Source organism: Notolepis coatsorum (genome assembly GCF_963971535.1).
Source record: "Notolepis coatsorum genome assembly, chromosome: 14".
NCBI classification, from domain to species: Eukaryota; Metazoa; Chordata; class Actinopteri; order Aulopiformes; family Paralepididae; genus Notolepis; species Notolepis coatsorum.
The window spans coordinates 115,330,677-115,352,373 of record NC_140178.1 but is presented as its reverse complement, the minus strand read 5'-3'; the positions used below and the strand labels follow the sequence as shown (position 1 = coordinate 115,352,373).

The 21,697-nt window shown below is 45.1% G+C and overlaps 1 protein-coding gene across 1 annotated transcript in view; it reads left to right on the top strand.

Annotated features, from left to right (window-relative positions):
* The window catches only part of LOC311240729 (rho GTPase-activating protein 27-like), a 218,618-nt gene that overhangs the window by 151,035 nt on the left and 45,886 nt on the right, over positions 1-21,697 (top strand). The window contains exon 11 of the mRNA XM_084329302.1: positions 10,972-11,055. Coding sequence (XP_084185428.1) covers positions 10,972-11,055 — 84 coding nt within the window. The remainder of the gene's footprint in view (positions 1-10,971; positions 11,056-21,697) is intronic.

Genomic DNA, 21,697 nt, shown 5'->3' with positions numbered 1-21,697 from the left:
CATGAGAGGAGAGGAGAGGACATGAGGGGAGAGGAGAGGACATGAGAGGAGAGGACATGAGGGGAGAGGAGAGGACATGAGGGGAGAGGAGAGGACATGAGAGGACATGAGAGGAGAGGACATGAGAGGAGAGGACATGAGGGGAGAGGAGAGGACATGAGAGGAGAGGACATGAGGGGAGAGGACATGAGAGTAGAGGACATGAGGGGAGAGGAGATGACATGAGAGGAGAGGACATGAGAGTAGAGGACATGAGGGGAGAGGAGAGGACATGAGAGGAGAGGACATGAGAGGAGAGGACATGAGGGGAGAGGACATGAGAGGAGAGGACATGAGAGTAGAGGACATGAGAGGAGAGGAGAGGAGAGGACATGAGAGGAGAGGAGAGGACATGAGAGGAGAGGAGAGGAGAGGACATGAGAGGAGAGGACATGAGGGGAGAGGAGAGGACATGAGAGGAGAGGACATGAGGGGAGAGGAGAGGACATGAGAGGAGAGGACATGAGAGGAGAGGACATGAGGGGAGAGGAGAGGAGAGGACATGAGAGGAGAGGACATGAGGGGAGAGGAGAGGACATGAGAGGAGAGGACATGAGAGTAGAGGAGAGGAGAGTAGAGGACATGAGGGGAGAGGACATGAGAGGAGAGGACATGAGAGTAGAGGACATGAGAGGAGAGGAGAGGACATGAGAGGAGAGGACATGAGAGTAGAGGACATGAGGGGAGAGGAGAGGACATGAGAGGAGAGGACATGAGAGTAGAGGACATGAGGGGAGAGGAGAGGACATGAGAGTAGAGGACATGAGGGGAGAGGAGAGGACATGAGAGGAGAGGACATGAGAGTAGAGGACATGAGGGGAGAGGACATGAGGGGAGAGGACATGAGAGGAGAGGACATGAGAGGAGAGGAGAGGACATGAGAGGAGAGGACATGAGAGTAGAGGACATGAGGGGAGAGGACATGAGAGGAGAGGACATGAGAGTAGAGGACATGAGGGGAGAGGACATGAGAGGAGAGGACATGAGAGGAGAGGAGAGGACATGAGAGGAGAGGAGAGGACATGAGAGGAGAGGAGAGGAGAGGACATGAGGGGAGAGGGGAGGACATGAGAGGAGAGGACATGAGGGGAGAGGAGAGGAGAGAGGACATGAGAGGAGAGGAGAGGACATGAGAGGAGAGGAGAGAGGACATGAGAGGAGAGGAGAGGACATGAGAGGAGAGGAGAGGAGAGAGGACATGAGAGGAGAGGAGAGGAGAGAGGACATGAGAGGAGAGGACATGAGAGGAGAGGGGAGGGGAGGACATGAGAGGAGAGGAGAGAAGAGAGGACATGAGAGGAGAGGACATGAGGGGAGAGGAGAGGACATGAGAGTAGAGGAGGAGAGGACATGAGAGGAGAGGACATGAGAGGAGAGGAGAGGAGAGGGGAGGGGAGGACATGAGAAGAGAGGACAGGAGAGGGGAGGGGAGGACATGAGAGGAGAGGAGAGAAGAGAGGACATGAGAGGAGAGGAGAGGGGAGGACATGAGAGGAGAGGAGAGAAGAGAGGACATGAGAGGAGAGGACATGAGAGGAGAGGAGAGGACATGAGAGGAGAGGGGAGGGGAGGACATGAGAGGAGAGGAGAGAAGAGAGGACATGAGAGGAGAGGGGAGGGGAGGACATGAGAGGAGAGGAGAGAAGAGAGGACATGAGAGGAGAGGACATGAGAGGAGAGGAGAGACGAGAGGACATGAGAGGAGAGGAGAGGGGAGGACATGAGAGGAGAGGAGAGAAGAGAGGACATGAGAGGAGAGGACATGAGAGGAGAGGGGAGGGGAGGACATGAGAGGAGAGGGGAGGGGAGGACATGAGAGGAGAGGACATGAGAGGAGAGGGGAGGGGAGGACATGAGAGGAGAGGGGAGGGGAAGACATGAGAGGAGAGGGGAGGGGAGGACATGAGAGGAGAGGGGAGGGGAGGACATGAGAGGAGAGGAGAGAAGAGAGGACATGAGAGGAGAGGACATGAGAGGAGAGGGGAGGGGAGGACATGAGAGGAGAGGAGAGGACATGAGAGGAGAGGAGAGAAGAGAGGACATGAGAGGAGAGGACATGAGAGGAGAGGGGAGGGGAGGACATGAGAGGAGAGGAGAGAAGAGAGGACATGAGAGGTGAGGGGAGGGGAGGACATGAGAGGAGAGGAGAGGAGAGAAGAGAGGACATGAGAGGAGAGGACATGAGAGGAGAGGGGAGGGGAGGACATGAGAGGAGAGGAGAGAAGAGAGGACATGAGAGGAGAGGACATGAGAGGAGAGGGGAGGGGACATGAGAGGAGAGGACATGAGAGGAGAGGGGAGGGGAGGACATGAGAGGAGAGGAGAGAAGAGAGGACATGAGAGGAGAGGAGGAGAGGACATGAGAGGAGAGAACATGAGAGGAGAGGAGGAGAGGACATGAGAGGAGAGGAGAGGGGAGGAGAGGAGAGGACATGAGAGGGGAGGACATGAGAGGAGAGGAGATGAGAGGAGAGGAGAGGACATGAGAGGGGAGGAGATGAGAGGAGAGGAGAGGACATGAGAGGGGAGGAGGAGAGGACATGAGAGGAGAGAACATGAGAGGAGAGGAGGACATGAGAGGAGGAGAGGAGAGGACATGAGAGGAGGAGAGGACATGAGAGGAGAGAACATGAGAGGAGAGGAGGACATGAGAGGAGGAGAGGAGAGGACATGAGAGGAGGAGAGGAGAGGACATGAGAGGAGGAGAGGACATGAGAGGAGAAGAGGACATGAGAGGAAAGGAGGAGAGGACATGAGAGGAGAAGAGGACATGAGAGGAGAGGACATGAGAGGAGGAGAGGACATGAGAGGAAAGGAGGAGAGGACATGAGAGGAGAAGAGGACATGAGAGGAGAGGAGGACATGAGAGGAGGAGAGGACATGAGAGGAGAAGAGGACATGAGAGGAGAGGAGAGAAGAGAGGACATGAGAGGAGAGGGGAGGGGGGACATGAGAGGAGAGGAGAGGACATGAGAGTAGAGGAGGAGAGGACATGAGAGGAGAGAACATGAGAGGAGAGGAGGACATGAGAGGAGAGGAGGATAGGACATGAGAGGAGGAGAGGAGAGGACATGAGAGGAGGAGAGGAGAGGACATGAGAGGAGGAGAGGACATGAGAGGAGAAGAGGACATGAGAGGAGAGGAGGAGAGGAGGACATGAGAGGAGGAGAGGACATGAGAGGAAAGGAGGAGAGGACATGAGAGGAGAAGAGGACATGAGAGGAGAGGACATGAGAGGAGGAGAGGACATGAGAGGAAAGGAGGAGAGGACATGAGAGGAGAAGAGGACATGAGAGGAGAGGAGGACATGAGAGGAGAAGAGGACATGAGAGGAGAGGACATGAGAGGAGGAGAGGACATGAGAGGAGAAGAGGACATGAGAGGAGAAGAGGACATGAGAGGAGAGGAGGACATGAGAGGAGGAGAGGACATGAGAGGAGAAGAGGACATGAGAGGAGAGGAGAGAAGAGAGGACATGAGAGGAGAGGACATGAGAGGAGAGGGGAGGGGGGACATGAGAGGAGAGGAGAGGACATGAGAGTAGAGGAGGAGAGGACATGAGAGGAGAGAACATGAGAGGAGAGGAGGACATGAGAGGAGAGGAGGATAGGACATGAGAGGAGGAGAGGAGAGGACATGAGAGGAGGAGAGGAGAGGACATGAGAGGAGGAGAGGACATGAGAGGAGAAGAGGACATGAGAGGAGAGGAGGAGAGGAGGACATGAGAGGAGGAGAGGACATGAGAGGAAAGGAGGAGAGGACATGAGAGGAGAAGAGGACATGAGAGGAGAGGACATGAGAGGAGGAGAGGACATGAGAGGAAAGGAGGAGAGGACATGAGAGGAGAAGAGGACATGAGAGGAGAGGAGGACATGAGAGGAGAAGAGGACATGAGAGGAGAGGACATGAGAGGAGGAGAGGACATGAGAGGAGAAGAGGACATGAGAGGAGAAGAGGACATGAGAGGAAAGGAGGAGAGGACATGAGAGGAGAAGAGGACATGAGAGGAGAGGAGGACATGAGAGGAGGAGAGGACATGAGAGGAGAAGAGGACATGAGAGGAGAGGAGGACATGAGAGGAGGAGAGGACATGAGAGGAGGGGAGGAGATGAGAGGAGAGGAGGACATGTCTCTCTCGTCTTGTCTTGTCTTGCAGGCATTAAAGCATTCCGTCTTGAGACGGATTTCCGTCTATTTGATGATATTTATATAATAATTTTTACTTTTTTTTTTTTTATATAAAGTTTGCCAATAGGGATGTATCAGTAGTATTGGCAGTGGTAGTAGTCGTAATAGTAATCCAGTCTATTTTTGTTCTTCTAAAAAATAAACTAGTTCAACACAGGTAACCACTTTTGCTTAATTTCTTTGATGGCTCAAATGTATGCTCTAGTGTCGATTTTGTGTTTTGAGCACAAAGTTCATCATAGATCTAGCCTCTTAATTTTGCTCCCAAACTGCACCAGATTGATGCATTTAACTTTAAAACTTAAAAAAGTTCCAACATAAGTTAGTAGAAGGTTCAAATAAATATATCAATGGAGGTATATTTTTCATTTTACACACTATTTTTATTACATTAATGGGAAGGCGCAAGACCAAAAGTGACATTCTATTAAATTAGAATGAAAGTTTTAGATCCTATGGCAATTAACATAGGCAGATTAGGGTTAGAAAGCTCATTTTGGGCAACCCGGTGGCTTAAGGGAGGGAGTCATACGCGTAGGATGTGTCTATGGAACACAGTCCTGTAGGACTCTCGGAGGGAGGGGGGAATAGGGGTTTATTATTTGTATATATGTATGTGTTTAAGCTCGGCTCTCAACGGGACCTCAATAATTGGATATATATCTATTGTAGATTCGCACTCCAGAAGCATTACCAACAACTACACAACAACATGTATAGATTATGGCTAGTTTGAATATAATGATCTGGAACACTGGGGGAATAAATAATCAATACAAACGCAAAAGCGTACTCACACTGATGAAAAATGAACAGGTTGACATGGCTCTGCTAAGTGAAACGCACATTTTAGGGAAAGACATAGCTACATTAGCGGACAACACATACCATAACATTAGTCACTCTTCCTATGGAACGAGAACTTGTGGAGTTGCCATAGTCGTTAAAAGGAAGTTGAATATTGAATTGAAGGGAGTATGGTCTGATGCAGATGGTCGGATAGCTAAAATTGTACACAAGAACAGGAAAATAGCGTTGGTTGCGGTATACGCCCCAAATTAGTTCGAAGCAAATTTCTTCACTACACTTACCAGATCAATGTTAGACCTTCCCGAATACTCATTTATAATTGGTGCGGATTTTAATGCCATTTGGGATCCAGGGATGGATAAATCTTATCCTTCCTTTTCCAACGAACAAAAAAATTCATCTAATGCATTAAGGATTGGTCGAAGAATACAGGTGTAAATGACCTATGGCGATCACTCAACCCCACGACCCGGAAGTACTCTTGTCGATCTGCGAGACATAACACATTATCCAGAATAGATTACGTTTTTGCATCCCCGACACTATTTGATAACTATGATGTGGAAATGATACCCAATGCATTATCAGATCACTGTTATTTACTCCTAAAAGGATCATTTGGTATACTATCATCCCGAGCCCCAAGATGGCGATTTAACTCGATGCTGCTTAATAACAAGGAATTCATTACACAATTCAAAGAAGCTCTCTCAGTATTCTTACTGGAGAATGCGAACTCGGTACAGGACCCCAGAATGTTATGGATGTCGGTAAAGGGTATGATCAAGGATTTCACCGATAGCTTTTCATCCAAAATACGCAAGAATCGATGCTCAAAACTGGCTGAACTGGAAACGCTTTACTCTACGTTATTTACTTCTTTACAATACAATGACTCGGTTCGACTGGAAAATCAAGTTAATGTACTAAAAAGAGAGATTAACGCCATATATAAACAACAATCTGAAATACAAATACGTAGCACAAGACAACAGCAGTACTCTCAAGGATCTAAACCAAGTCACCTATTGGCTATGCGATTAAGAGTTAACGCAAAATTTGCAGATATAACTACCATTAAAGCACAACAAGGACTTGTTACAGAACCTGAAAAAATAAACGCGACATTCAAGGAGTTCTACTCCAACTTGCATAAATCAGAAACGACCTTCGATCAAAACAAAATGGACACATATCTTAATCAAATTAACCTCCCTAAACTTTCAGAGGATGACGCTAAACAGTTAGAAACACCGATCACACTAGAGGAACTCAGGAAGGCCATATCCGAAATGCAAAGTGGTAAGGCCCCTGGAAGAGACGGTATCCCACCAGAAATGTACCTCTCATGTTGGGACATAATTGGACCCCTATTACTTAAAGGGGAACTATTTTACTATTTCTTTCACTATTTGGGCACTTTTACACAATTCCTGTGAGTCTATGGAACACCTCTGTAATATATATTTTTTTTTATTCATTGTTTTGTATTTCTAATCAAGTCCTCAAAAACAGCATTTTTCTACCTCAAGATCTTAAGCCGTTTTGAGCTGATGTGGCCTGGGGTGCAGCCACAATGGTAATGGTTCTGGTTCGCCTGAACATTAACATGCAGCGGTGTCTCTCTGACATGACAAATCGCGCACATTTTCAAATGACTCAGTTCAGTGAGGGTGAATATTGTGAGAGGAGAATTGGAAGAATGCGCCAATATGAGAATTTTGAGACATAGATCATATTAATATAAGTTCACATAGCTAGGAAACAATGCTAAACACTCAAAAAGGCCATTTATAAGATAGTTCCCCTTTAATATGATCTTATACTCAGTCAAGGAGGGGAACTTTCATAAGAACGACAATATTGCACTCATAACAGTCCTCCTTAACTGGCTTCATAAGAGGCCGCTTGATCACTGATAACATAAGACGATTACTACACGTACTAGATGCCAACAAGGACGACACCACACCTAAGGCGATGCTATCATTGGATGCAATGAAAGCTTTTGACAGGTTGGAATGGTCGTATCTATGGGCAGTATTAGAAAGGATGGGGTTAGGAAAAGGATTCATTGATATGATTAAAGTATTATACAAAGACCCATCGGCCATGATTACAACAGGTATAATCACCTCCGAAATCTTTCCGGTATCACGCTCTTCTAGACAGGGTTGCCCTCTTAGTCCCGGACTTTTCGATTTATCAAAACAAAATGGACACATATCTTAATCAATTTAACCTCCCTAAACTTTCAGAGGATGACGCTAAACAGTTAGAAACACCGATCACACTAGAGGAACTCAGGAAGGCCATATCCGAAATGCAAAGTGGTAAGGCCCCTGGAAGAGACGGTATCCCACCAGAAATGTACCTCTCATGTTGGGACATAATTGGACCCCTATTACTTAATATGATCTTATACTCAGTCAAGGAGGGGAACTTTCATAAGAACGACAATATTGCACTCATAACAGTCCTCCTTAAAAAAGACAAAGACCCCACCGAGTGCGGTAGTTATAGACCCTTAAGCCTCCTCGGAACCGACATCAAACTGTACTCTTAAGGTATTAGCCATCAGACTTCAAAAGCATATGACATCTTTAGTTCATCCGTATCAAACTGGCTTCATAAGAGGCCGCTTGATCACTGATAACATAAGACGATTACTACACGTACTAGATGCCAACAAGGACGACACCACACCTAAGGCGATGCTATCCCTGGATGCAATGAAAGCTTTTGACAGGTTGGAATGGTCGTATCTATGGGCAGTATTAGAAAGGATGGGGTTAGGAAAAGGATTCATTGATATGATTAAAGTATTATACAAAGACCCATCGGCCATGATTACAACAGGTATAATCACCTCCGAAATCTTTCCGGTATCACGCTCTTCTAGACAGGGTTGCCCTCTTAGTCCCGGACTTTTCGATTTATCAAAACAAAATGGACACATATCTTAATCAATTTAACCTCCCTAAACTTTCAGAGGATGACGCTAAACAGTTAGAAACACCGATCACACTAGAGAAACTCAGGAAGGCCATATCCGAAATGCAAAGTGGTAAGGCCCCTGGAAGAGACGGTATCCCACCAGAAATGTACCTCTCATGTTGGGACATAATTGGACCCCTATTACTTAATATGATCTTATACTCAGTCAAGGAGGGGAACTTTCATAAGAACGACAATATTGCACTCATAACAGTCCTCCTTAAAAAAGACAAAGACCCCACCGAGTGCGGTAGTTATAGACCCTTAAGCCTCCTCGGAACCGACATCAAACTGTACTCTAAGGTATTAGCCATCAGACTTCAAAAGCATATGACATCTTTAGTTCATCCGTATCAAACTGGCTTCATAAGAGGCCGCTTGATCACTGATAACATAAGACGATTACTACACGTACTAGATGCCAACAAGGACGACACCACACCTAAGGCGATGCTATCCCTGGATGCAATGAAAGCTTTTGACAGGTTGGAATGGTCGTATCTATGGGCAGTATTAGAAAGGATGGGGTTAGGAAAAGGATTCATTGATATGATTAAAGTATTATACAAAGACCCATCGGCCATGATTACAACAGGTATAATCACCTCCGAAATCTTTCCGGTATCACGCTCTTCTAGACAGGGTTGCCCTCTTAGTCCCGGACTTTTCGATTTATCATTAGAACCTTTAGCACAATATATAAGACAATCCCAATCCATAGAACCAATCGTAATCAAGGGCACACAACATAAAATTAGTTTATATGCGGACGACGTAATACTGTTTATGCAAAACCCCAACACCGCAATGCCTCATCTTCTCAAGTTAATAAAGGACTTTGGCGATTTATCGGGATTTAAGATAAACTGGTCGAAATCGGCTTTCCTTCCACTTAACGCCCCTGCAAAAAAAAATATAACCCTCCCAGAAGAGATACCGATGGTTAAACACTTTAGATGGTTAGGAGTGGAAGTATTCCCTACCATAAGCCAAACGGTGAAGCACAATTACATAAAAATCCAAAATAAAATCAAATACGACTTTGACAGGTGGTTGAAACTTAAAAACTCATTACAGGCACGGGTATCAATAGTTAAGATGGACGTCCTACCTAGAATCAACTTCATCAGCTCAATGCTACCGTTACCCCTCCAGATGGTTACTGGAACAAATTACACTCTTCCGCATACACATTTATTTGGAATAACAAACCACCACGTATAAAAAGATCCACCGCACAGAGAAACAAAGCCGACGGAGGTATGTCATTTCCAGATTTTTTCCACTATTTTAAGGCGTACACTTTAAGACCACTGACAACCTGGTTTGATCCCCAAGCATCAGTATCCTGGAGGAATTTAGAAGTAAATATAGTAGCACCACATAGACTGCAGGACATAGTATACACCAAATTATCAATTAAGCAATGCGAACAAAAATTTGGCCTCATTATTACTCATGCGATCCGGATATGGCGTGAAACTAAAAAAAAATATTCTGACTCACATAAATGGCATAATCAAACTCCCTTATTCAATAACAATGCACTCCTGATTGGAAAACGACCTATAAGATTCCCTAGATGGGAAGAGCAGGGCATACACACATTAGGAGATGTTTTCAACAAACAGGGCTTTTGTAGTTATGAGGAAATAAAAAAAAAATGTATCTCACCGGTTCCACATATTATTTTTACGCACAGTTATTGTTATGTTTGAAGGCTCACGTGTTCCATTAAGGATACCAATTGTACACCACAGATACCACAAATTCTTCTATGAAAGAGAGACATCGAGAGGTTTTGTATCAGATTTTTATCATCAATTACTAACGTCCTCGTACGAAACCCTCCACTTAGAATCAGTCTGGAGGAGGGATATACCAGACCTGGAAATAGATTTTGATTGGCAAGAAGCCTGGGCAAATGTTCGACTTGCATCAAGGAACCCGGACCATCAACAAATCAACCTTAACTATATTCATAGGACATACTTGACTCCTATAAGACTGAACAGAATGGGTCTTAAACAAGACTCCAAATGCTCCTTATGCACAAATGGGGACGAGGGGACATTTATGCACATGTACTGCCCACCAGTTAAGATATTCTGGAAAGAAGTTACCCAGCAATTATCAAATCTCTTAACTCTGAATATACCTGTACACCCTTCTGTATTACTTACTGCTGAACGATGTTTTTGAGCATGCAGTACCTATACAGCTAAAGAGATTGGTTTTATCTGGTATCACGGTGGCTAAAAAGCTGATAGCATCACGATGGTTTCAACCGGAAAAAATGTGCCGGAAGGTGGATTCTTACATATCTCGATGTGATTTATCTAGAAATATCTACAGCAAGAATTTTGGGTCTCAATGAATCCAAAATGACAATGTGGTTAGAAGTGGTGGAGAGAATAAAAGCTAGCATATAATGGTAGTGCCTGGTTAGGAGCGAATGATAATGGATGGATTATCCAATGTGGGGTCCGGGGGGGGGGGGGGGGGGGGGGTAGCGAGCAGGAGCATATGTATGTAGGGTATTAGATAGCAGGTGTTAGGTGTATATCTTGTATAAGACATTTAGCTAAATGGTGAATTCATTGATGTGCACTGTTAATTAATGCTTGTATATCTAATTTTATGTTGTCAATGTCATGTTTGTATATGTGTTTGTTTAAAAAATAATAAAAAAATTAAATACAAAAAGACTTGCATTCACACTCTCCAGCACACAGCCTCCCTGCCTGGCACAACAACCACAACAGTAGGGTCTATAGTCACAGTCAGGACAGTAGGCTCTACAAGTAGGCTCCCTTAAAACACTAACGCTATTAAAAAAAAATACAGTGGAGGTTAAAATAAGAATAGACTTGGCCTGAAAAAGCTTTAATCCCTGTGTCTTGTCTCGTCTTGTCTTGTCTCGTCTCCTCTGTGTAGAAGTTCTTCCCGGCTCACAGGAGACATGTCTCGGACTACAGTGACGCCTCCAGCTCAGGGACCTCACCTGAGACCAGCCACCATGTGAGTACTGACCTGTCAGTCAAGTCATGGTTTTATTTATTCACTGATCATTTAGGGATTATGTACATATAGCTGCTTTTATCCATATTGGTATTACTAGTTATTCATGTATCTAATCATTTATTTACCTCATGTTACATAATCATAATGCTGTCTGTTCATTCATTCATTCATTATGTTCTTACAGTACTTTTCACTCACTCACTCCGCCAATTATAAACCATATTCACCAGTTACTACATGAACACTTTCTACTGCACCCCCCCCCCTCCCTCCCTCCCTCCCTCCCTTTCTCCCTCCCTCCATCCATCCATCCATCCATCCATCCATCCATCCATCCATCCATCCATCCATCCATCCATCCATCCATCCATCCATCCATCTGTCTTCCTGGCCTAGCCTGATGGGTTCAGCTTGAGGAGGAATCTGTCCAATCGGAGTGCAGCATCACGCCAGCATGTATGTTCTCACAGCCCATGGGCTGATTTGGTTGGTTGGTGGGTGGCTGTGGGTGGTAGCAGCCTGCTATAGGGAGGTGTAGTGGTTACTTCCTGGTCTATAGGGAGGTGTAGTGGTTACGTCATTGGTGTTTCCCGCGCGGTCCACCCTCCTTGAAATTGTCATGTATTTCCAAATGGACCCATTTCTAAATCGTCTCGTTTAAAACAAATAAAGCATGAACATTGGCATGGTGTACCTTTCTGTGTGTATTCATCCACAAGCTATAGCTCAACATGATAAAATTCACAATTAATCGTAAAAGTAGCAAAATAACAAGGTTTATGTTTTCGTTCACTGAGGAACTACACTCACGTTGGCGCTGCGTAGACTCCTGGCTGTATTAGGCGACAGCACTGAACTACTGTTAAGTGTAGTTATTTTTTGTTTTAGTTTTTATCTACTTTTTCTCCCCATTCTCTATTTTTCTCCCATCCCAATTTTCGTATAATACAATTCTCCCCTCCCCTGTCTCGAACGTTGTTAGACCATGCCTCCCACTGGTCGGCTGCAATGTGGACGAAGCCTTGCATCACGTGTCCCCTCCGGTACACGAGGAAGCAGCCGTCGCATCTTTTCACCTGAACAGCGCGATCTCTCAGCGGCAAGGAGTAACGTGTGGGAGGCTCACGCTGCCCCCGTTGCTTCCTGATTCTGCTGTACAGGCGCACCAACCGACCTGTAGGAGTTGCTGTCCACAAATCAAATCAAATCAAATTTATTTATAGGGCCCGACAACACACGTTAATGTCCCCATGGGCCGTACAGATCTTCTTTAAACAAGTCAAGAAGAAAACATAACAATAAGTCAAGAACAGAACAACATAAGGTGCAAACATTTTTAGATGGATGCAAATAAATGAAAGAATGCAAGCACTCCCAGACATACCCCACGCGAAGGTAAGGAAAAACTCACTAAAACCTAACAATAGGGAAAAAAGCTCCACAGGCAGTGTGGAGGAGAGAAACCTTAGAAGGGCCATTCAAGGGGGGATCTCCCTTCTTAGATGTTGGTGATAGTAGTGTTGCAGACGGACAGTTGGTAAGCATGCACTCATGTGTGTAGTGGAACACAGATGAGTGCATGCAATAGCAACTGTACATTTTGAAAAATTAAAGATAAGAGCTAATAGCGATAGCAACTGAACATTTTGAAAGATTAAAGATAGAGCTGATAGCAATCTATTTGATCCCCACCCACCGGTTTTCCCACCCCCTAACACTGCCAATTGTATTAGTATGAACGACCAGCCAAGCCGGAAGCAACGGCGAGAGCTGGGCTCGAACCCAGCATCTCCTGCGTTAGTGGCGAGCGCCTTGCCCACTGCGCCACTTAGCCGCCAGTGTAGTGTCTTTTTTAACAACAAATTTAAAACCTTATAACTAACTTTATTTCAACCAAAAATGCTTAAACAATAATGTTAGTGATAGAAGGGAACTCATTTTGTGCAAAAATGGAAAGCTTGCCAATGTTCATGAGGCAGAATCATTACAATAGCCGATAATACATTTCCCCAAATGATAAATCCCTATACGGGTGGACCGCGCAGGAAACTAAAGTGACGTCAGACTACACCTCCCCAGGGCTCTACAGTGCGACCATATTGCTCGCATATGCCCCTAAAAATATGTGTGTGCGAACCTGAAAAATCAATTACGCGCACGGTGTGCGAGTGCAGATTACAGTCTCAGTCGTCCTTTTTTTTTTTTTTTTTTTCTCGCTGAGAATCGTTAAAAAACTACAAGTCCCACATTGCACTCAAGCCAACGGTCCAATCACAGTAGAGTGACGTGACTGGTTTCATGGGAAATAAAGCAAATGACCAATCGGAAGCTCCCATTTTGCTTGTTTACGTCCTGAAACTCCGCCATTGCGATCAGGGCTCTGCTTTTTTCCGAGACACTAACTTATTATATAGTCTTACCAATAGCAATAGATTTTAGAACACCTAGATTTATCGATAGCAATAGTAATATAACGGTAATGCAACAAAACGAATGCCTTGCTTTGTTAATCATAACGTTGATGCAGTAGCGTATTATGTCGTTGTGTTGGCTGTAACGGACATGACAATAACATAACGTGTACACATTAAAATTGTGATAATCGATTCTAACATTTTCAAATCGATGCAGTTGAATTTTCCCCTTAGGATCGATGCATTGTTACACCCCTACACCAAAGTCACTGGCCCACTGTGTATCTGTGTGTATAATAACTTGGCTAGCGTTATCAACAGCAGAGATGGGCAATAGGGTCCAGCTGCAGCTTCGGACGGCCGGAGTGCAAACGATGTGATGTAATTGGCAGACTCGACTGTCAATCAATGGTCTACCTGACACGCAAACTCATAAACAATGTTTCTGTACTGCTGGTGTACAGTATTTCAATAGGCAACCCTGAAAGGATTATTTTTCTAGAAGAGCAACACTAGCCAAAACATAGGCATAGGTATGCATAAAAGGGGCAAAAGCTAAAGTTAAGTGACTGTTACTTTTGTAGCAGTAGTTTGATTTGATAGTTTATTTGATAGGGACAGCACATGTTAATGAACATCAAGTACAAAATACAAAATGTAAACATGCAGGGTTGTAGCAAGAGCTAATTTACACACATGCACGCACAGTACAAATATACATTTATTTAAAAAAAATTAAATAAACTCTGTTGCTTGAAATATTTTCACTGTGCTCCTAAATTTGGGGGCTCCTAAATTTGTTTGTGTGCTCCTAAATTTTTTCATTTAGGAGCACATGTGCTCCTTGGGAAAGGTTAGCGTAGAGCCCTGCACCTCCCTATACAAGTGGACCGCGCAGGGAACTAAAGTGACGTCAGACTACACCTCCCTATACGGGTGGACCGCGCGGGGAACTAAAGTGACGTCAGACTACACCTCCCTATAGAGGTGGACCGCGCAGGGAACTAAAGTGACGTCAGACTACACCTCCCTATAGAGGTGGACCGCGCGGGGAACTAAAGTGACGTCAGACTACACCTCCCTATACGGGTGGACCGCGCGGGGAACTAAAGTGACGTCAGACTACATCTCCCTATAGAGGTGGACCGCGCGGGGAACTAAAGTGACGTCAGACTACACCTCCCTATACGGGTGGACCGCGCGGGGAACTAAAGTGACGTCAGACTACACCTCCCTATACGGGTGGACCGCGCGGGGAACTAAAGTGACGTCAGACTACACCTCCCTATAGAGGTGGACCGCGCAGGGAACTAAAGTGACGTCAGACTACACCTCCCTATAGAGGTGGACCGCGCGGGAAACTAAAGTGACGTCAGACTACATCTCCCTATAGAGGTGGACCGCGCGGGAAACTAAAGTGACGTCAGACTACACCTCCCTATAGAGGTGGACCGCGCGGGAAACTAAAGTGACGTCAGACTACACCTCCCTATAGAGGTGGACCGCGCAGGGAACTAAAGTGACGTCAGACTACACCTCCCTATAGAGGTGGACCGCGCACGAAACTAAAGTGACGTCAGACTACACCTCCCTATAGAGGTGGACCGCGCAGGAAACTAAAGTGACGTCAGACTACACCTCCCTATAGAGGTGGACCACGCGGGAAACTAAAGTGACGTCAGACTACACCTCCCTATAGAGGTGGACCGCGCGGGGAACTAAAGTGACGTCAGACTACACCTCCCTATAGAGGTGGACCACGCGGGAAACTAAAGTGACGTCAGACTACACCTTCCTATACGGGTGGACCGCGCGGGGAACTTATTCATGCTTTTGTATCAAGTCGGCTTGACTATTGTAATGCACTGTTCACTGGTCTTCCCAAAGCAACCATTGGGAAGCTTCAGCTTATCCAAAACTCTGCAGCTCGATTACTAACTCATACAAGGAGAAGAGAACATATCACTCCAGTCCTAGCCACTCTGCACTGGCTTCCAATAACTCATAGAATTGATTTTAAGGTCCTTTTCCTAACATATAAAGCTCTTAATGAGCAAGGCCCAAAATACATAGCAAATTCCCTAGTTAGTTATCTGCCCTCAAGAACGCTACGGTCATCCACTACAGGTTTACTAGACACGCCCAGAAACCAAAAGAGGATAGGAAGTATGGCATTTGCCAACTATGCCCCAAAACTATGGAACACACTACCAACACACATCAGAAACGCCAGCTCCATACACATTTTTAAAGGAAAATTAAAAACGTACCTATACAGTCTAGCTTACAAATAGTTATGGCTTGGAAAAACCTGATGGATCCATGAGGCTAGGATAAGCCTTGTGGACCCAACTTTTTAGATGAAGGAACGGGTACATACGCACACAATACACGACCACTGATGGATCCGTAAGGCTTGGAAAAGTCTTGTGGACCCAACTCTCTAGATGAGGGAACGGGTACATACGCACACAATACGTGGCCACTGATGGTTCCATGGGGCTTGGATAAGTCCTGTGGACCCAACTCTGGCCACTGACCACATGAGGGAACGGGTACATACGCACACAATACACGGCCACTGATGGATCCATGGGACTTGGAAAAGTCCTGTGGACCCAACTCTGACCACTGATAAAAACATAACTACACTAGCGTTATAAGAGCTAAACATTGCTACCTACCGTACAAGTGCATTGGTTTAGTGCACTTCCGGTTGCTACTGAGCGGACATGTTTGTGCGGACCTGTTCTCCCAAACTGGTAAGCAAATGACTGTTTTCATTTTTACGTTATTTTCATTTTTACGTTATTATTATTATTATTATTATTATTATTATTATTATTATTATTATTATTATTATTATTATTATTATTATTATTATTATTATTATTATTATTATTATTATTATTATTATTATTATTTTTTTTTTAAACATTGATCTTAACTGATCACTGTGACTTTATTGCTTTTATCGTTATATATGCCTATATTTGTGTACAGCACTTTGAGCTACATGACATGTATGAAAGGTGCTTTATAAATACTTACTTACTTACTTACTTACTTACTTACTTACTTACTTACTTACTTACTAAAGTGACGTCAGACTACACCTCCCTATAGAGGTGGACCGCGCAGGGAACTAAAGTGACGTCAGACTACACCTCCCTATAGAGGTGGACCGTGCGGGAAACTAAAGTGACGTCAGACTACACCTCCCTATAGAGGTGGACCGTGCGGGAAACTAAAGTGACGTCAGACTACACCTCCCTTTAGAGGTGGACCGCGCAGGGAACTAAAGTGACGTCAGACTACACCTCCCTATAGAGGTGGACCGCGCGGGGAACTAAAGTGACGTCAGACTACACCTCCCTATAGAGGTGGACCGCGCAGGAAACTAAAGTGACGTCAGACTACACCTCCCTATAGAGGTGGACCGCGCAGGGAACTAAAGTGACGTCAGACTACACCTCCCTATAGAGGTGGACCGCGCGGGGAAACTAAAGTGACGTCAGACTACACCTCCCTATACGGGTGGACCGTGCGGGAAACTAAAGTGACGTCAGACTACATCTCCCTATTGGTCATCTATGTCAGAACTGGGACATCACAGGGTCCATTCCAAAGGTTCATACTGGAGCTGTGTGCTCATGTCTCCACCTCACATCTCTACCTCACATCTCTCTACCTGACGTCTCTCCACCTCACATCTCTACCTCACATCTCTCTACCTGACGTCTCTCCACCTCACATCTCTACCTCACATCTCTCTACCTGATGTAGCTATCACAGTGTATTGAATAGTAGTTAGCTTCCTGTAGATATCACAGTGTATTGAATAGTAGTTAGCTTGCTGTATATATCACAGTGTATTGAATAGTAGTTAGCTTGCTGTAGATATCACAGTGTATTGAATAGTAGTTAGCTTGCTGTATATATCACAGTGTATTGAATAGTAGTTAGCTTGCTGTATATATCACAGTGTATTGAATAGTAGTTAGCTTGCTGTAGATATCACAGTGTATTGAATAGTAGTTAGCTTGCTGTATATATCACAGTGTATTGAATAGTAGTTAGCTTGCTGTATATATCACAGTGTATTGAATAGTAATTAGCTTGCTGTATATATCAGTGTATTGAATAGTAGTTAGCTTGCTGTAGGTCTATCTACAGTTACACTGTGAGTTCATGGGGAAAGTCTCAACACACACCAGCGTATTCATTCTCTGACCTGTAATAGTATCTACTATCTACACGCACGCACACACACACACACACACACACACACACACACACACACACACACACACACACACACACACACACACACACACACACACACACACACACACACACACACACACACACACACCACTCCCAAATTGCCAGCAGAGTCGTATTTCAAAGCCCTACAGTCCTGCCCCCTCCCTCCTATACACACAAGCACACTACACACCCTGCCTAGTCACCTCATGCTTTCTCTCTCTCTTTTTCTCTGCTCTCGTCTTTCATGCTCTCCTCTTTCCCTCCCCTTTGTCTCTCGTTTCTTTCACTCTCCCCTTTCATCCTCTTTATCTATCTCTCTCTCTCCCTCTGCTAAGGTATTCTTTCCAGATCCAGGATGAAACGAGTTAGTTTGACTGACTCGTCCAGTGATCTCACAGGGTTAACGATGGCGCTGTGTAAAGGTCCCGCCCACTTAGGAGACAGGAACTGTTTCATTGGTGCAGCTTTCTAGATTAGATTAGATTCAAATTGTATTGTCATTATACAGCACACGTACAGTACAACAGCATGTTATTGTGTCATCTTCCTTAGTTAGAGGGTATTATTTGGTAACACTTAACCCTCTGATTCAACAGCTCCTATACATCACTGTGGAGACTATAGGATGTTTTGCAATATACTGTATGTACCGACCACTAAACCGGTAGTTAGCATGTATTATAGCACAGTAAACACTGCACTGTGTTAAAGTGTTAGCATGTATTGTAGCACAGTAAACACTGTATTGTGCTAAAGTGTTAGCATGCATCATAGGACAGTAAGCACTGCACTGTGTTAAAGTGTTAGCATGTATTGTAGCACAGTAAACACGGTATTGTGCTAAAGTGTTAGCATGCATCATAGGACAGTAAGCACTGCACTGTGCTAAAGTGTTAGCATGTATTGTAGCACAGTAAACACTGTATTGTGCTAAAGTGTTAGCATGCATCATAGCACAGTAAACACTAGTGTGTAAAAGTGTTAGCATGTGTAGCAGGGTGGATTATCCCTGCTTTGTGGGAACGGTTGCTGGCAGTCACAAGGTAGCAGGACGCCGCAGAACTCAGTCTGACTGCACCCTCGTCTTTGGACCTGGAGCGTCAGACTGGAGGCCGGCAGCAGGAGTGGATGGGGCTCAGGATTCACTAACCTGGGAGTGGTACTCTGGTCTTCCTCGCCCCTCCAGGGCGGTCAGCAGTATTTTCCCAACACACTCTCACTTCCCCCAGTACCTCCGTTAGCCCTCCCACACCTGGTGACTGATAGATGAATAACAATGTTTGTTCCCCCCCGCAAGCAGTACCCTCCCTCAATGACTACTAGAGACCTTGAATGACTGAAAGGGGAAAGGGTTAAATAATAAGATTACCCGCATAGGAAGGGTTAGGGTTAGGCTCAGTAATGGACACACACACACACACAATTCCCGTCTTAGTTCGTTTAGTGTTACTTATACTGGGCAGTGACAAGTATTACTGGCAGTGAGTCAAATGGCATATAATATTATTATTCCTAATTACTAATAATTATAATAATAATATATATATATATATAATAATAATCCGTATACAATAATACCTTTCTCTAAGGCTTTACATATTATGGCAGCATTAATGTACCCCAGGAAGAAAAAGGGTTAACTAGACAGGAAATCAATAGGCATGAACATACACGTTATCACACTCAAATGAAATGAAAAGGTGGGCCCACTTTACCAAACAAAAGTCCTAACTAATGCCGGCATGAAATGTTTATGGGGTACCCCTATGCACTGTGGTTAGCAACCATTATCTTCGCCCGTAGGCCGCGACACACTGTGTAATGTACAATAGGATCTTGGTCACCGAAGTGCCAGTGTACTTAGCCAAGATGGCGGCCTCGCCCTCACCACCGCTCGTCCAGGTGGTAAGATGGCGTCGAACGCTCTCGTCCCAGGAGCTAGCAAGCTGTGGTAGGCAGGGGGGCAGTAGCGGGCTGGAGGCGCGTGCTGGGTGATGGCGACCTCTGCTGGACGAGACGAACTCCCGTGCTAGGCTGCTGACTGCCGGTGCTGACAAGCTGCTGACTGCCGGTGCTGACAAGCTGCTGGTCGACGAGCTGTGTTGGCGCGCGTGATAATCTGGTGGCTACCTTAACTGAAGCTACTCTGTGGGTCTGAGAAGGCCCTCCTGCTCATAGATATATATAGAACACTAGATAGCTTGCCCACGCTGCCGGCCAATGGAGAGCGACGTCACTGAACCGCCGCCATCTTGCTCCAGTTAGCCTTGAGTGAGAGTGAGTGAGCTGCACAGACAAAAATACTCATAACTCGCTGAAATATTGACGGATTTACAAACGGTTTGGTTTATTACAAGCATTATTAACGTGGCTATGATTCAAGCGGTTTGTAAAAAAAAAAACATCTTTAAAATATTTTTTTTATAAGTATGCAGTATCATAACTACATCTTTGATGTTTATAGCAAACCAACCCGTTTGTATATCCGTCAATATTTCAGCGAGTTATGAGTATTTTTGTCTGTGCAGCTCACTCACTCTCACTCAAGGCTAACTGGAGCAAGATGGCGGCGGTTCAGTGACGCTGGTGACTCCGCCTTAAGCTATCTAGTGTTCTATAGATATCTATGCTCCTGCTAGTCGAACATGCAGCAACGCACGGTGCCTCTAACCACCAGTTCTCTTCAGGCAACGCTTGACGGGGGCACCTCGCTGGAGGGGATAACGTTAGCATTAGCCACTTTAATATACCGCTCAATCAATCAATCGGGGAACATAGGAGCCGGGGAACATAGACATGCTCAAGTTCAAGTTCAAGTTCTTTAATAGTTGTCATACAGAAGTACAGAATACTTTCATACAAAATGCTTCTTACTGTTACGCTCCAGAGACTGTGCTAGACAAGATAGTATCAAATAACATAATAACATAATATAGCATGAATTTAGAAGAAGAAAATGAGGTCACAGTGTTCGGTATAGACATATGTACAATGTTCTGAGTTACCATATAATATACAATACACAATACTATGCAGTGTACTAATGTACAGTACTATCTAGTGCAAAGCAGAAATGGGATGAGGTACAATTTTAGGTACAATTTACAGTAAGGTGTACGAGTTGTAGTGCAATCCTTCATCCATAAATATAAAGTGTGGGGAGTGGGTGCTACAGTGTGTTTGTTTAAAGTGGGTGTGTGCTATAAGTGTGTGGAGTGGGTGCTACAGTGTGTTTGTTTAAAGTGAGTGTGTGCGTGTGGATGTGTGTGCTATGTGCGTTTGGTGGTTGTTGTTGTGTAGTGTTCATTCATTGTTCGTTTAGCAGCCTGATGGCCTGGGGATAGAAGCTTCTTCTGAGTCTTTCTGTGCTCGCCTTGAGACTCCTGTATCGCTTGCCTGACCGCAGCAGTTCAAAGAGGCAGTTGTTCGGGTGACTGGAGTCTTTAATGATTCTCTTAGCCTTGCCCTTGCAACGCTTGTAGTAAATGTTCTGGAGGGTGGGGAGCCCCCCTCCAATTGTGCGTTCGGCTGCACGTGTCACTCTTTGTAGTCTGCTTTGGTCTTGTGCAGTGCTATTCCCAAACCAGGAGGTGATGTTGCCGGTCAAGATGCTCTCTATTGTACATGAGTAGAAGTTCTTAAGGATCTTCTGGCTGACTTGGAACTTCCTTAGGCGCCTGAGGAAGTAGAGGCGTTGTCGTGCCTTCTTCACAACACTGTTAATGTGTGTGGTCCATGTCAAGTCCTCGGATATGTAGGCTCCGAGGTACTTAAAGCTGTTGACTCTCTCAACCGGTGCCCCGTCGATGCTGAGGGGGCTGTAGTCCTTGACCCCCGACCTCCTGAAGTCCACAATCATCTCCTTTGTTTTGCTGACGTTCAGGGAGAGGCTGTTTTCCTGGCACCATCCCGCCAGGACCTTGACCTCTTCCAGGTAGGCCCTCTCGTCGTTGGCA